At 36.7% G+C, this 13,064-nt stretch overlaps 1 protein-coding gene across 4 annotated transcripts; it reads right to left on the bottom strand.

Annotated features, from left to right (window-relative positions):
- Window positions 1-8,386: 8,386 nt before the first annotated feature.
- On the bottom strand, window positions 8,387-12,755 carry RGS1 (regulator of G protein signaling 1). Of its 4 annotated transcripts, none has more exons than XM_077886591.1 (5): window positions 12,620-12,755; window positions 12,045-12,125; window positions 11,561-11,625; window positions 9,985-10,148; window positions 8,387-9,221 (listed from the first exon to the last, which is right to left on the bottom strand). In XM_077886591.1, the coding sequence occupies exons 1-5, from the start codon at window positions 12,646-12,648 to the stop codon at window positions 9,036-9,038; spliced, it is 525 nt and encodes a 174-aa protein (XP_077742717.1). In that variant the 5' UTR covers window positions 12,649-12,755; the 3' UTR covers window positions 8,387-9,035. The 4 variants fall into 4 exon arrangements, with proteins under 4 accessions (XP_077742717.1, XP_077742718.1, XP_077742715.1 ...); XM_077886592.1 differs by having other exon boundaries at window positions 11,561-11,622; window positions 12,620-12,749; XM_077886589.1 differs by having other exon boundaries at window positions 12,512-12,742.
- Window positions 12,756-13,064: the final 309 nt, after the last annotated feature.

The raw sequence follows: 13,064 nt of genomic DNA, 5'->3' as shown, positions 1-13,064 counted from the left end.
AAAGGAACAAGAATAAAAAAAAAAAGAATATAAAATGCCCATTTTTGAACCCTAGTCTGATAAAACTGATTTCATATCTCGCTTGTTGATAATATTCAGTTTCAGTTTTCTCTGTGCAAATAATACATGTAAGTCATTAATGGGGGTTTGTTGAGGTGAAATCAATTTCTTTTAAGATAATTTGACATAATAACCCAAATATTAAAAAGTTATTCACAATTCACAGAGACAAACGAGTGCCTAGGAAACATAATTCACCCATGTGCTTCACCATCACTTGACTAATACCCTGTTCCTACATGTTCCTACGTGTTCAGGGAATTTGTCCTTTTTGTGTTTATCACTCTTTTATTGCTCTCTCCTCTCCCTCAGATTTTTGGACCTGCATCGAAGGGCAATATGAGTGTCAGCCTCCTGCCATACATAAAGTAGTCCATTTCCTCCAATTCCTCCATTTCTTCTGACCCACTGTTTTTAGGCCAAATTTGTACATCATCTTTAGGATGAATTCTTTCATTGTTAGTACTTTGGTTTCTTAGGAAGAATGGTCCTAGTGAGTTCCCCCTCCAATTTTCCAGGATGCTCTGAATTCATACTTCCTGTTTGAATCCTAGCTTAACCACAGACATGTTTCCAGAGCTGCACATTACATATTCTTGGAATTCTGATTTTTACTTGATGATTGGCCTGTTTAAACTTCCAAGTATTTATATCAACATGGTATGTAGCCTAAATTGAGTCAAAGTGACTGAGTGGAAAATACATGTTGCATGGCCAACTTATTTTCTCTTAATGTTTTTATCAGTTGCAAAATTTTCCATCACTTATTCTTTTCCTGCTTCTTAGCCCTCACCTCCCTTTTTGTGTTGTTTTTGGCATTTTCTATTCTAAGTTACATCTGAAATAAGCTTTTCACATATTGTTCTCATCCATAGTGTACGTCCTCTGTTCCGGGCAGCTCTATCTCACAGAAAAATCACAGGGTCAGAGAGATAACCTCTGCCTAATGTGGGAGCTAAATAATACTGAGTCGTGACACAGAAATTGCCCTGTTTTTTTCCAGGATGTCTCTAAATATATTTAGAGATGAAATAAAGAATTGTTTCTTTTTGAAGAAAACGTTCTCTGTAGTGTTTTGAAGAAAACACTGTATGTATATCAGTGTCTGCATTCATCAGGATAAAACCCCCTGGTTACTCGAATAAATAATCCCTGAATCGCAGAGACTTTTATTTTTCACTCACAAAAATGCTTGTGTGGGTTTCATGACTATTCTGGGTCTGGTGATTCTTGCATGTAGTTTTGCAGTGTGAGAGTCCTTTGCTTCTAGCACTGTACATGGAGAAAAGAGAGAGACAATTAGAGTGTTTTATTCCCAGTCTGGGAACTTTTGCCTATCCCTTCTGCTCATTAGACAGAATTCAGTTCTGTGGCCTTAATTATTTAAGGTAAAATATCGAGTTGCAATTAAAGGAAAATAGCTACAGAGAAGTAAATATCCAACCAAATACTGACTGTATGAAAACATTCATAGAAGGTTCTATATTTTCCACTCACTGTCAGAGGACCTGGGAAATGTAGTCTTCCTGATGCCCAGGCAGAGGGCCTGAGATTGGTGGCCATGTAGGCAATCTATCACAACTCTCTAAAATAAAAGAGAAAAAGAAATCATTATTTTTGGACAATAACAGCTAAAGTAAAATGATATTGATGTGGGTAAATGATATTAGTAATTAGTAGAACAGATTTATTCTAGCCCTTTTGGAACCCAATAATGCCAGAATTTACATTTATTTGTGAGTTATAGAGCTTGCAATTAATCCACGATACAGCAGTTCAAAAGTTACTTGGGTCACTTTGAATTTAATCCACATTTTGTTGCAGCCATCATTTCTCTAATATGGAGGAAGCCATATCCTTCCTCCAGGATAGCATTACTCCCATCTCTGAGTGCTCATAGCACACTGTTCCTTTCTGTTGAGCTAGGATAAACCCCATGAATTCCACAGGTGCAAGAAGGAGGAGCATCAGGATGGATATCTTAGCCTTGTAGCATCTCAAGAAGAGGCAGGTATAGTTTGCAGTTGCTGCTCCCTTTTGCTTTTTTTTTTTTTTTTTTTTTTGCTGCTCCCTTTTTCTTAGGAACTTTGGAAGGGAGTGGATAGCACCCAAATAAGTTAGCAATAATTAATGCCCAGGGGAGTTATATAAAGTATTGGTAGCACTTGATGACCCTTTAGAAAGTTGGCACCACACAACGTCTCCCATTAGGGAGATGAAGGGCCACCAGTCCCATTTGGTTTTTCACCAGGGACCTGGAGAGAGTCGCTGGGGAGGTCAACTATCACAATCGTAATTGTCTCTCCACTACCCTGCTCTTACAATGCTTAAAGGTCTATTTCACTGTAATTATTTTTTACCCTTTTCTTTCCAAGAGTACTGTGAGCCTTTAAGTAATAAGAGCTCTGTCTTTTTTATTTATTTATTTATTTATTTATTTATTTATTTATTTTTATTTATTTATGATAGTCACAGAGAGAGAGAGAGAGGCAGAGACACAGGCAGAAGGAGAAGCAGGCTCCATGCAGGCTCCATGCACCAGGAGCCTGACGTGGGACTCGATCCCGGGCCTCCAGGATCGTGCCCTGGGCCAAAGGCAGGCGCCAAACCGCTGCGCCACCCAGGGATCCCCAAGAGCTCTGTCTTATTCATCTCTGTTTCCTATCACCTGGTATGGCTTTTTTTTTTTTTTTTTTTTTTTTTTTAATTTGACAGAGAAAGAAAGAGAAAGAGAGAACACAACTAGGCAGAGTGTCAGGCAAAGGGAGAGGGAGAGGCAGGTTCCCCACTGAGTAGAGAACCCAACCAACCTGTGCTCCATCCCAGGATCCCAGAATCATGATCTGAATTGAAGGCAGCAGCCCAACCGAAAGAGCCACCGAGGCGCTCCCACCTGGTGTGGCTTATGGCACATAGCAAGTGTCATTAATTGCTGAATTTATGTTTTAATTTTTAAAATTATTTATTTATTTATTCATGAGATACACACAGAGAAAGGCAGAGGGAGAAGCAGGCTCCCTGTGGGGACCCGGATGCGGGACTTGATCCCGACACCACAGGATCACACCCTGAGCCAAAGGCAGAGGCTCAACTGCTGAGCCACCCGGGTGTCCCAATTGGTGAATTTATTAAAGAAGCAATAATCTAGACTCTTTTCTAGAAGTTTATAGTTGAACCTAGATTTCTAGATCTCTGAATTTAAAAACCACTGGGCAGGAGATATTTTGTACTTCTTCCCCTCAATTTTGACATCTTTAAGTACCTCCATAGATAGTATGAATTATAATCATTGCAGTCAAAATTGTGCCAAATAAACATTCTGGGATATGGGAACATGTTCTATCTATACAATGGATCATTTGTAAATACTGAATTAACAGATAGACTTAAGAAAAAAAAAAGTCGGATATCCCTGGGTGGTTCAGCGGTTTAGCGCCTGCTTTGGCCCAGAGCATGATCCTTGAGACCGGAGATCGAGTCCCACATTGGGCTCCCTGCATGGAGCCTGCTTCCCCCTCTGCCTGTGTCTCTGCCTCTCTCTCTCTCTCTGTGTCTTTCATGAACAAATAAATAAGATCTTAAAAAAAAAGAAAAGAAAAAGAAAAAGAAAAAAAAAGTACTAGACTAGAATACAACCTGTTTTTAGAGTTAATTCAAACTGAGGGTTTTAAGACAGAGTATAAAAGATGAGTGGAAAACATGGGAATTTTACGGATTTAATCCATACGTACTGAATTTTTCATTGTGTTTGACCAGAATAGCAACAAAGAGTTTAGGGGAGATAAGAGAATATTTGACACCCACAAAGTTTTGGTTTTTTTTTTCTCTCTCTCCAGAAATAAAGGGTAAAAATAGATTCACCTATTTTGAAGAGTGAAGGTAAGAGTGATTGGAATAAAGACTATGCCAGGAGAGTGGCCAGCTGACAGCAGGCCTCCAGTCCTCTTGTTTATCTCTGCTGATGAGAAGCAACCCTAGAACATTTCAGCCGTCAAATAGTTCCACGGTCAAGTTACTGGTTAGGCCGTCCATACAAGGAGCAGAATTCCTGCCGCAGAGTCAATTTCTTCACCACCCTCTGTTGTCTAGTGTTCCTTATCCCCATGGCAGTTTCTGTTTGTAGTTGACAACTGCTTTCTTTGCCTTTCTCTTGGCTTGAATCCTAGACTTTGGTTTTGTCTCCTGTCTTTGAAAGATGCTCTCAACCTTAGAGCAATTGCTTGCTTGCAAATGTGTTGAGTCTCTTGGTCCTTGGTTTTTGTTCTCAGCCTGGATGATGACTTGCAAGCTAAAAGTGAGCTTTGAGGGAAAACATGTGGAATGCTTCATCTGTAGGTGAATTAAGAATAAGCTGTTATCTATTGAAAGTATTACATAATTTATTTTGCATGTGCAACTTCTTAAAAGCATATGCCTCGATCTTCCTCCAATGCTCCCATCTTCTACTTCCAAGTTATTTAATGCACATTTATAGCTCAAAGGCCTCAAGGAAGACAAGCTCAAAAATAGACCCAGAAAGGAATTTGCTGGAACTTTGAGGATCCGGGTAGACACCCCAGAGGTATCCTATATTGTTCCCTCTTATCTATCACAGTATATTGCTAACCAAGTTTTGTCTATTCACCTTCTCCTTTCCATTGCTTTGATTGCTGTTCTAGTTCAGGCCCTGATCTCTCTTGCTGGGCTAATCAAACTAGGTTCACATTTAGCTTCCCTTCCTCAATGATGGCTTCTTTTGAAAGTGTCTTCTACAGTAAATCTTAGAATTAATTTTTATGACACAAAGTAATCATGTCACATTCAGAAAGAAGGATGAGATAACAGAAAGTCTTTGGAAACATACATACCTGGATTTAAGTCTTAGGTCTGCTACTCACTAGTTATGCATCCTTAGATAATTTTTTTTTTTACTTTTTTGTTTCTATATTTGTCAATCAATAAAATTAGAGTAGGAATGCTTACCTCAAAGAGTTTTGGTGTAGACTTAGCAAGTAATGTATATCTAGCACCGTGCCTGGCTCATAGTAGACATTAAAAAAAAAATGTATGTCTTGCTTTTTTGCATAAAATTATGCTGGTTACCTACCACATAAGAAATAAAATGTATTTTTTGGAGTGGACTAAATCCCTTCTCAGAATCTGCCCTAAACTATCTTTTCAGTTTTCCCTCTTATTCTTTCCAGCCACACCAAGTAAATCACCATTACTGAATAGTTTTTGTGTCCCCCTGAATTTCTGACCTTTTCACAGACTCTTCTCTGCATTGAAGTGTCCCCACTTCCCTTCTCCCCTGGTTAGGTTTTATTTAATCTTCAAGATCCACCCTAATTATCCCTTCCCCTGTGGAAAAAAAGTGGAGGAAACCAGTCAGCAAATGTTATAACAGGTAATAATGCATATTAAATATAGGACAATAGCAAATACTTTTCCTTGATGAACAAATCTAATGTCTAATGTATTATTTGAGTAACTATTTTTGTTAATAAAACTTGGAGTTGGAGAACTCTTACATCTTTTTTCACTTGAGAAATGAGAAAATTATCAGGCATCATGAGGTGTATGTCATTCTCATTTCTATCTTGTTAGATTCCTAGTTTTCTGTGATACACATATTAGAAATAATGTAAATCCAAGAAAAGCAATTTTTTTTAAAGTTAATGCCTTTTAAGCCATACATATTGTTGACTGCCACTTCTTTAGTATGACAATAGAACACAACCTGTAAGCTGAGATTCAGGTCAAGCAGCTGGATTAGATTTCTTTAAATAGTAGATGTCACTAGAGTTAATCACATTATTGTGAATACTCTTTTTTTTTCAAAGATTTTATTTATTTATTCATGAGATACACAGAGAGAGAGAGAAGGCAGAGACAGAAGCAGAGGGAGAAGCAGGCTCCATGCAGGGAGCCTGATGTGCGACTCGATCCCTAGACTTCAGGATCATGCCCTGAGCAAAAGGCAGACGCTCAACTATTAGCCACCCAGGCGTCCCAGTGAATGGTCTTATAAGACCGCCATACCATAGTTAAAAATGCCAATTAAAAGAAAATTATCTTTTCAAGTATTTTTAATATCTTGAACCTATGCTTTCATGAGTTCTTTTAAAATTTATTCTGTTTATTATTATTATTATTATTATTATTATTATTATTATTATTAAATTAAGAGGTGCCTTAGATATTTGTTTTGACCATCTGTCCAAAAGTTGGGTGGCTCTTTAACATGGCATCTTAACAAGACAAAGACCAGAAGCATTTATTTTATGACCGGTGTGTATATTGGACAGTTGCATTTCTCATGCCTCCCAGTCTGAAGAGCCTGGACTGTGTAATGTGACAGTAATACTGGAAATAGAAGCAGAATGTCTTGTGTTTATACAAACTCAGTTCATATCCATTTGACAGGGAAAATGACTACATAGTGGTGGAAGGTTTTAGAAAACCTTTGTGGAAGAGTTATTCTGTCCTGGCCTTGAATAATTGGCTGGATTTTGAAAACTGGAAGGCAGTAGGCGTTTTAGAAGGATGAGCATTTTAGATGGATAGTAGAGATTAGGTGAAGGCCTAGAGATAGTGAAGGCCAGGGCTTATTCAAGAAAAGACAACTAATCCAGTGTGACATAAAGGTAAGAAAGTACCCAGACAAGAGCAATAGGATTATACCACCAGTCTCACTGTGAGTTCCAGAAGGAGAAATTTGAAATTATTTTATATGTCATGGGAGATGACATGGTAAAATCTGTGTTTCAGAGATTGATGTTTGTGGCTATTCAGAGGATGGATGGAAGAGAAGAGGCTGGCAGATGGAAAACAAGTCAAATGAATTGGCAAGCAAGGACAGCCTACCCTGAGCCTACACTGAGGTAGTAGAGAAAGAGCAGGTGATATGCCTCCTACACTCGTTGATGGGCGGAGATTGACAAACTTGGTGATGGACTGAGGAAGGGATAGATTATTATTACTTGATTATTACTATTGTTGTAAAACTGAACCCTCTTCCTAAGCTTCTCTTATAATATGACCTGCTAAACCATGGAATAAAATTTAAGGTAGAAACAATATGGATTCTATTCCGTGGAAACTCAAGAATAATACTTTTAAAATCATATATATATATATATATATATATATATATATATATATTGCTCCAAACCCTAGCTGTGGGCCTGATGAGTAGTAATCCTGTATTGAGAATATCCATAGTATTTCACTATGGTGTGTGGATGGCTGATTATTCAATAAAATATGGAACACGGGCACATGGGAAGATAGAGCTATATAGGCTATGCTGGAATGGGCATAATCTTGATTATTTTTCTACTCTCTGTAGGTGACCTCTTATTTTCCTACTTACTTGACACTTAGAGGACTGTTGGAGACATGAACGATTTAGGAAATGCATTTTGGCCAGTGGGGGGCAGTGTCTCATAGCAGAAAGAGCACAAATTGTGTAGTGAGAGATTTGTGTGCAATTCCCGACCCCCCCCCCCACCCCCCCAGCATGACTGTCTCTTAATTACAGGGTTCCCAGCCCCGAATTATCTTTAGAATTACTTGGGATTTCCTTCTAAAATGTAGATTTTCATAGCCTATCTCTTCAAGATTCTGATTCAGTTTGGGATAGGGCCCTGAAAAAGGTGGTGATTGTGGTTATTTTTAAAACATCCTAAGTAGTTTGACAACTAAATTTGGGGACTAGTGATTTATTCTGAGTCTCAGCTTTCACAAGATTGCTATGAACACAAAAAAAAAAAAAAAAAAAAAAAGATTGCTATGAACATTGAATTTTCTAAACTTAAATCACAATAAAATATTAATTGTTAATTAGATTACTTCTTGAAATTACTCTTCCATCCCTTTTTTTTTTTAATTTTTATTTATTTATGACAGTCACAGAGAGAGAGAGAGAGAGAGGCAGAGACACAGGCAGAGGGAGAAGCAGGCTCCATGAACCGGGAGCCCGACGTGGGATTCGATCCCAAGTCTCCAGGATCGCGCCCTGGGCCAAAGGCAGGCGCCAAACCGCTGCGCCACCCAGGGATCCCTTCCATCCCCTTTTTAAAGACTTCTTCAATTTTTCATCAGTTTGAAGCTTGACTATATGAGAGCATATTTGTTTGCTTGTAATGCATTATGATAGCAAAGAGAAAACTAATGAACTCTTTCCAATAGATACATATAATACTTTAGTATGGGATTAATTTCCTGATAATTTTAGATGTTGAAGAAATGATAGAGAGTAGAAGAGCCTTGCTTGAGTTTTTGTTAAATGTGAGGAATAAATACTCATTTCTAAAAATGGCAAAGAAATGTAAAGAGAAATAGCTTCTATATATTTTTAATACAAAACTCATTTATTATGGCACTGTGATAATTTAATTTACAAATAAATTCTCACTTCCCAGTTTAAGAGCAATAGTTTAAGTTAAATACATTATTCTCTTCTTCATCTCTTTCAAACCAAAAGCAAACAAAAAATATAAAACACCAAAAACCCTTGCAAGCATCAATAATAGCAACGGTGGTTGCAAACACATATTTTCCAAATAGCTATCCCAGTTAGAGATCTCAGCAGTTCAATGCAATCTCTATATAATAATATGTAGCATAAATATCAGTTGACCTTAAAGCTTATAGCATGTTTTAATCGGTTTCAAAACCTTTATTCACAGTTTCTGTGTAACTGGAGTTACCTGGCCTTCTCAGTACTGAGGGATTTTCTGACATGTCCACTTTTTTTTTTTTTTTTTTTTAATGACGGTCCCACAGTATCTCCTTCTTTCTACTGTCTCTTGCTTATGTGCCTTTAACCCTGAGCCTGGATAACTTCCATGTTAATCCATTTTGAGTCATTTGCTCTTCTCTTGGGCCTGTGGAGTCACTCAAAAGGGCCAGGTTGTTCACCCAGGGAGCCATAACTGGAGCATTCCTTCTGTCCTTGATATGATCTTCAATTCTCTCCAGCCCGGAACTGGTCACTTTAGACTATTAGCCTGAAGTTCATTCAGAAGATTTAAATATATATTTGATTTGAGAAATCTGGGATAGGAATCCTTTTCCATAAGAGTATATATAATTTTTTGGGCTTCATCAAAACACGTAGGGGTTGGTGCTTTAATCTTCTTGGCTGTAGATTCTCGAGTGTGAAAGTCAATGTTGATCTAAAAAGAAATACTAATTAATACGTACTTCCAATTTATTGCACATTTTGTGATGTGACTATGTTTGTTGAAACATCTCAAGACAATGGCATTAAGCCCTCAGTGATATCAGTTCAAATATCTCTTACATGCCTTCTCTCAACCAACTCTATACTAGGTGTGAAGGAAGTAAAAAGAAATATCACACACACAAAAAATCTTTGCTCCAAGTTAGCTCATAGTATAGTTGGGAGATGCAAAAGAGACAGACATGAAAAATTTAAATATCCATACAAGGTGATACATGTATCAGAAGAGTGATGTGGTCATTTAAAATTCATAGGAGAGGACACCTTGTGTAGCTATTTTTTGCTTGAACCAAGAATATTTAACTGGAATGGGGGCACTACTACTAACTGAAAATATCTCTGTTGCTATAATTGTATGTATTACACTAATCTGTATTTTATCCTAATGTAAGATGAGCTAACTCATTCAAGACATTCTGACATGTAATTCTGGCTAGTAACACTGGTACTCCTTACCCCATCTCTATCATGCTAGCTAATTTTGCAAAACCAATCTTTTCATTCTACTGTCTTGAAATATTCAAAGATATAGAAAATTAGCTTATTATTGCACTGAACTATATGAACATACCTAAACATTTAGCAGTGAAATTATAATACTTAAAAAAGATCTAATCTTGCTATGTATGCAGAATGCTATTTCTGCATCTAAGTTCCTTTACACATAAACTGATGATAACGAAGATAATACTTACTTGTTTAGCAGCATCTGAATGCACAAAAGCTTTATATATTTTCTCCGCTTTGCGATGCAAAAGATCAGACTCTGTTTTTTTATAGTCTTCACAAGCCAGCCAGAACTCAATGTTCTCCTCACTGAACTCAGACTTTAGGAAACTTCTGAAGACATCTTGACCAACTAAAAATAAAGGGTGAGAGGTGAGATAATTAAATTATTTGAGCCAATAAACGAATACCTTAAAGAAGAAATTTGTAAGAAAAATACTACTGAGTTGTCTAGGCTCAAAGGTAAGATACGGCTAATGCTGAAGAAACAGCTGTGCGTAATTCATAAAGATGAGACAATCTCAGAGATTCCTTCACTGATAGTTTATCTGGGGCCAGACAAACCCATCCACCGTCACACAGCTGCTAGCAATGGCTACAGAACTGTGCTTTGCTTCCATCTATTAATTAAGTTGAAATTCTGCTCTTGTGATAACAAAACAATCTCTTTTCTTATAAATACCAACTCCTAGCCAGACTGTAGATTATTTTAGGGAAGCAAACATTGACGAAGGTCATTTACATCATGTTTATTATTAACAAATATAAATTCCAAAAAAAAAAAAAACCCAAAAAATATAAATTCCCCATCCAATCCCTATCAGTCAGGAAATGTGCTGATATGCTGATTCTATTTGCTCGTGTTACTGAGGCTTTTTGATGGGCCATTTCTACCATTTATTTGTTTGGTTGGATTGTAAACTAAGTCAGATGATAAGAGGGATGGACCACATTGAACTACTTGACACCCTAAGTAGGGATTAACAGTGTTTGTGGGGAAAAGAGGATTAAATTCTTCCTCTAGATAAAAGACCACACTGCTTATTCAAACCTCTGAGTGAGATCCTAATCCCAAGAGAATTGCAATGCCCACGATGAGGGAAAGGCAAGCTGATTTCACTCCACCTTCTCTTATCAGAAACTCCCCACAAGACTGTTTAAAAATTCTTTTTATCATATATGTGTTATCATGTATCATGTTATATATAATGCAATTAAATACTGTGTTTCTCAACTTCCTTCAAAGCAGCAAGGCACGTGTCCTTGGTTTTGAATCCTTAGTGCTTCTAAACTGCCTACCACATAAAAGTAGGCTAAATGAGTCAATGAATGAATGAAGGAGAGAATGAAAATAATAAAATAGTCAATTGACCTAATGTATCTTACTTCTTACATCCAACAATTACAAAAATACATTCTAGAGGTAGCTTTCAGAATGGTCATAAGTTGAGATGTTTGGTTTACTTTTAAAAACTTGAAACTTCAGGACCCCAGCATAGCTTTAAATTTTGCTCCTATAATGATCCATGGAAATACCTAATTGTCTCAGCAAATTTGTCTGAAGGACAGTGGCGGACTGTGTGCGAGGTCAACATCACACTACAATGAGGAATAATATGCTGAAGCTATTAGTGACTACAGAAAAACTGGAATACAACTTTTTATATACTCTTCTATCCAGAACACTATGTTTTAATGAAGTCATTCGATCTAATAGTGTACTGAAGTAAACCTAAAAACATTTAGTAAGTTAATCATACTTACTTTGGTTTGCAAGTAGTTTTTCCAGAGATTGAGACCACTGCATTACTTCATTAACAGAGAGTCTGCTGGGACAAAATTCACATAAATTAGTCAGATATTTTTTGTGTGTGTAATCACAAATGATATCAGAATGGCTGCTATATTTTGATAACTCCAGGAACTAAGATTCTAGTTCTATAAGTTTTCTTAAAATTTATCTGTAAGAAAACAAAACTTCCTTTAGAATGACTATCGTTATGAAAATATCTGTCAGTAGAACGTGAAGAAATCTAAATACATATACTGTAGCAGTATAATAAATAGCAAATTATGTACACACACGTTGGTACTTAATTTACGTTGGTACTAATGTAGTCTACTTTCATTTGGCTTGTTACTTAAAATAAACAAACTCTAGCATGTGCAGTATTAATCACTTGCTAGAATATAGAGCTAATACACAGGCTGCTCTTAAAATGATAGTTCAGCATATTAGCATACATACATGTCTTTGGATTTAGAAGGTTTAATTCCAGATTCCAGATGTGGGATCATAGATCTCAGGTATGCTTTCACATCCATTCCACTACAAAAGATACAAACATGAATATTCATATTTACTCAGTAGAATACATTTCATTTGCACAAGGAACATGAAATAAACTTCTCCAAGGAACAAGGCAATAATTAAAATAGTTGTTACAACATTTTCCTATGTTAAGCTTGAGCTAATTTTTACAAGCCAAAGTCTGCAAAAATTTCCACATAATCTAACACCCTGTCACGAATCATTTAAAAATTTTTTTAAATACCACTAAATGTATAATACATATATTATATATACACATCAGCTAATTTCTCTGATTTAGTTAACTAAATGCTCATATTTTTTTCCCGTTCATTCTCAATCCTTCTGCCATTAAAGATAATCTAAGTCAAAAATTCACAAAATGAGACATCAAGTGAACTTACAAAGTCTTTGGCCTCTTTTTATGCGTTTTATCATCTAGAAGTGAATGATCAGTTTCTTTCAATTCCTTTGGATTAGCAGAGAAGAACATTCCTGGCATTTTGTCTAACCTTGGTGTGGAGATGCCTGCTGCTCGCATAGTCCTCACTCGGCAAATATCTGCTCGTCAACGTCTCTGCTGCTTTATATAGTAAAGGCAAACAGGCTCTTGCTGTTCAAATGAGTCTGTTTATCAAGTGATGTTACCACAGGCACTGGAAGTTCCCTCTTTCTTGGTGTGTTATGACGTGTATCTTGAAAAAAAAGAAGCATACAGTGATGTCTTGTGGTAGAAACTTAACCAAATGAGTATAGGTCACTTGATTAAAAAGAAAGAAAGAAAAGTAAGCACACAGAGGCACACACACATATACCACATGCCTAAAGTATTAGCAGGATCAGTCTTTGGTTCTAGGGGATGTCTGTTTCTTCATAAAAATTGCATATTTCAGTAAAATATTTCTTTTAGTGTATTTATTGTATCACACAGAAACTCAATATTAGAGATGTATCCCC

The sequence above is a fragment of the Canis aureus genome, chromosome 38, assembly GCF_053574225.1.
Source record: "Canis aureus isolate CA01 chromosome 38, VMU_Caureus_v.1.0, whole genome shotgun sequence".
Classification (NCBI taxonomy): domain Eukaryota; kingdom Metazoa; phylum Chordata; class Mammalia; order Carnivora; family Canidae; genus Canis; species Canis aureus.
This window is presented reverse-complemented; position numbering and strand designations above follow the sequence as displayed.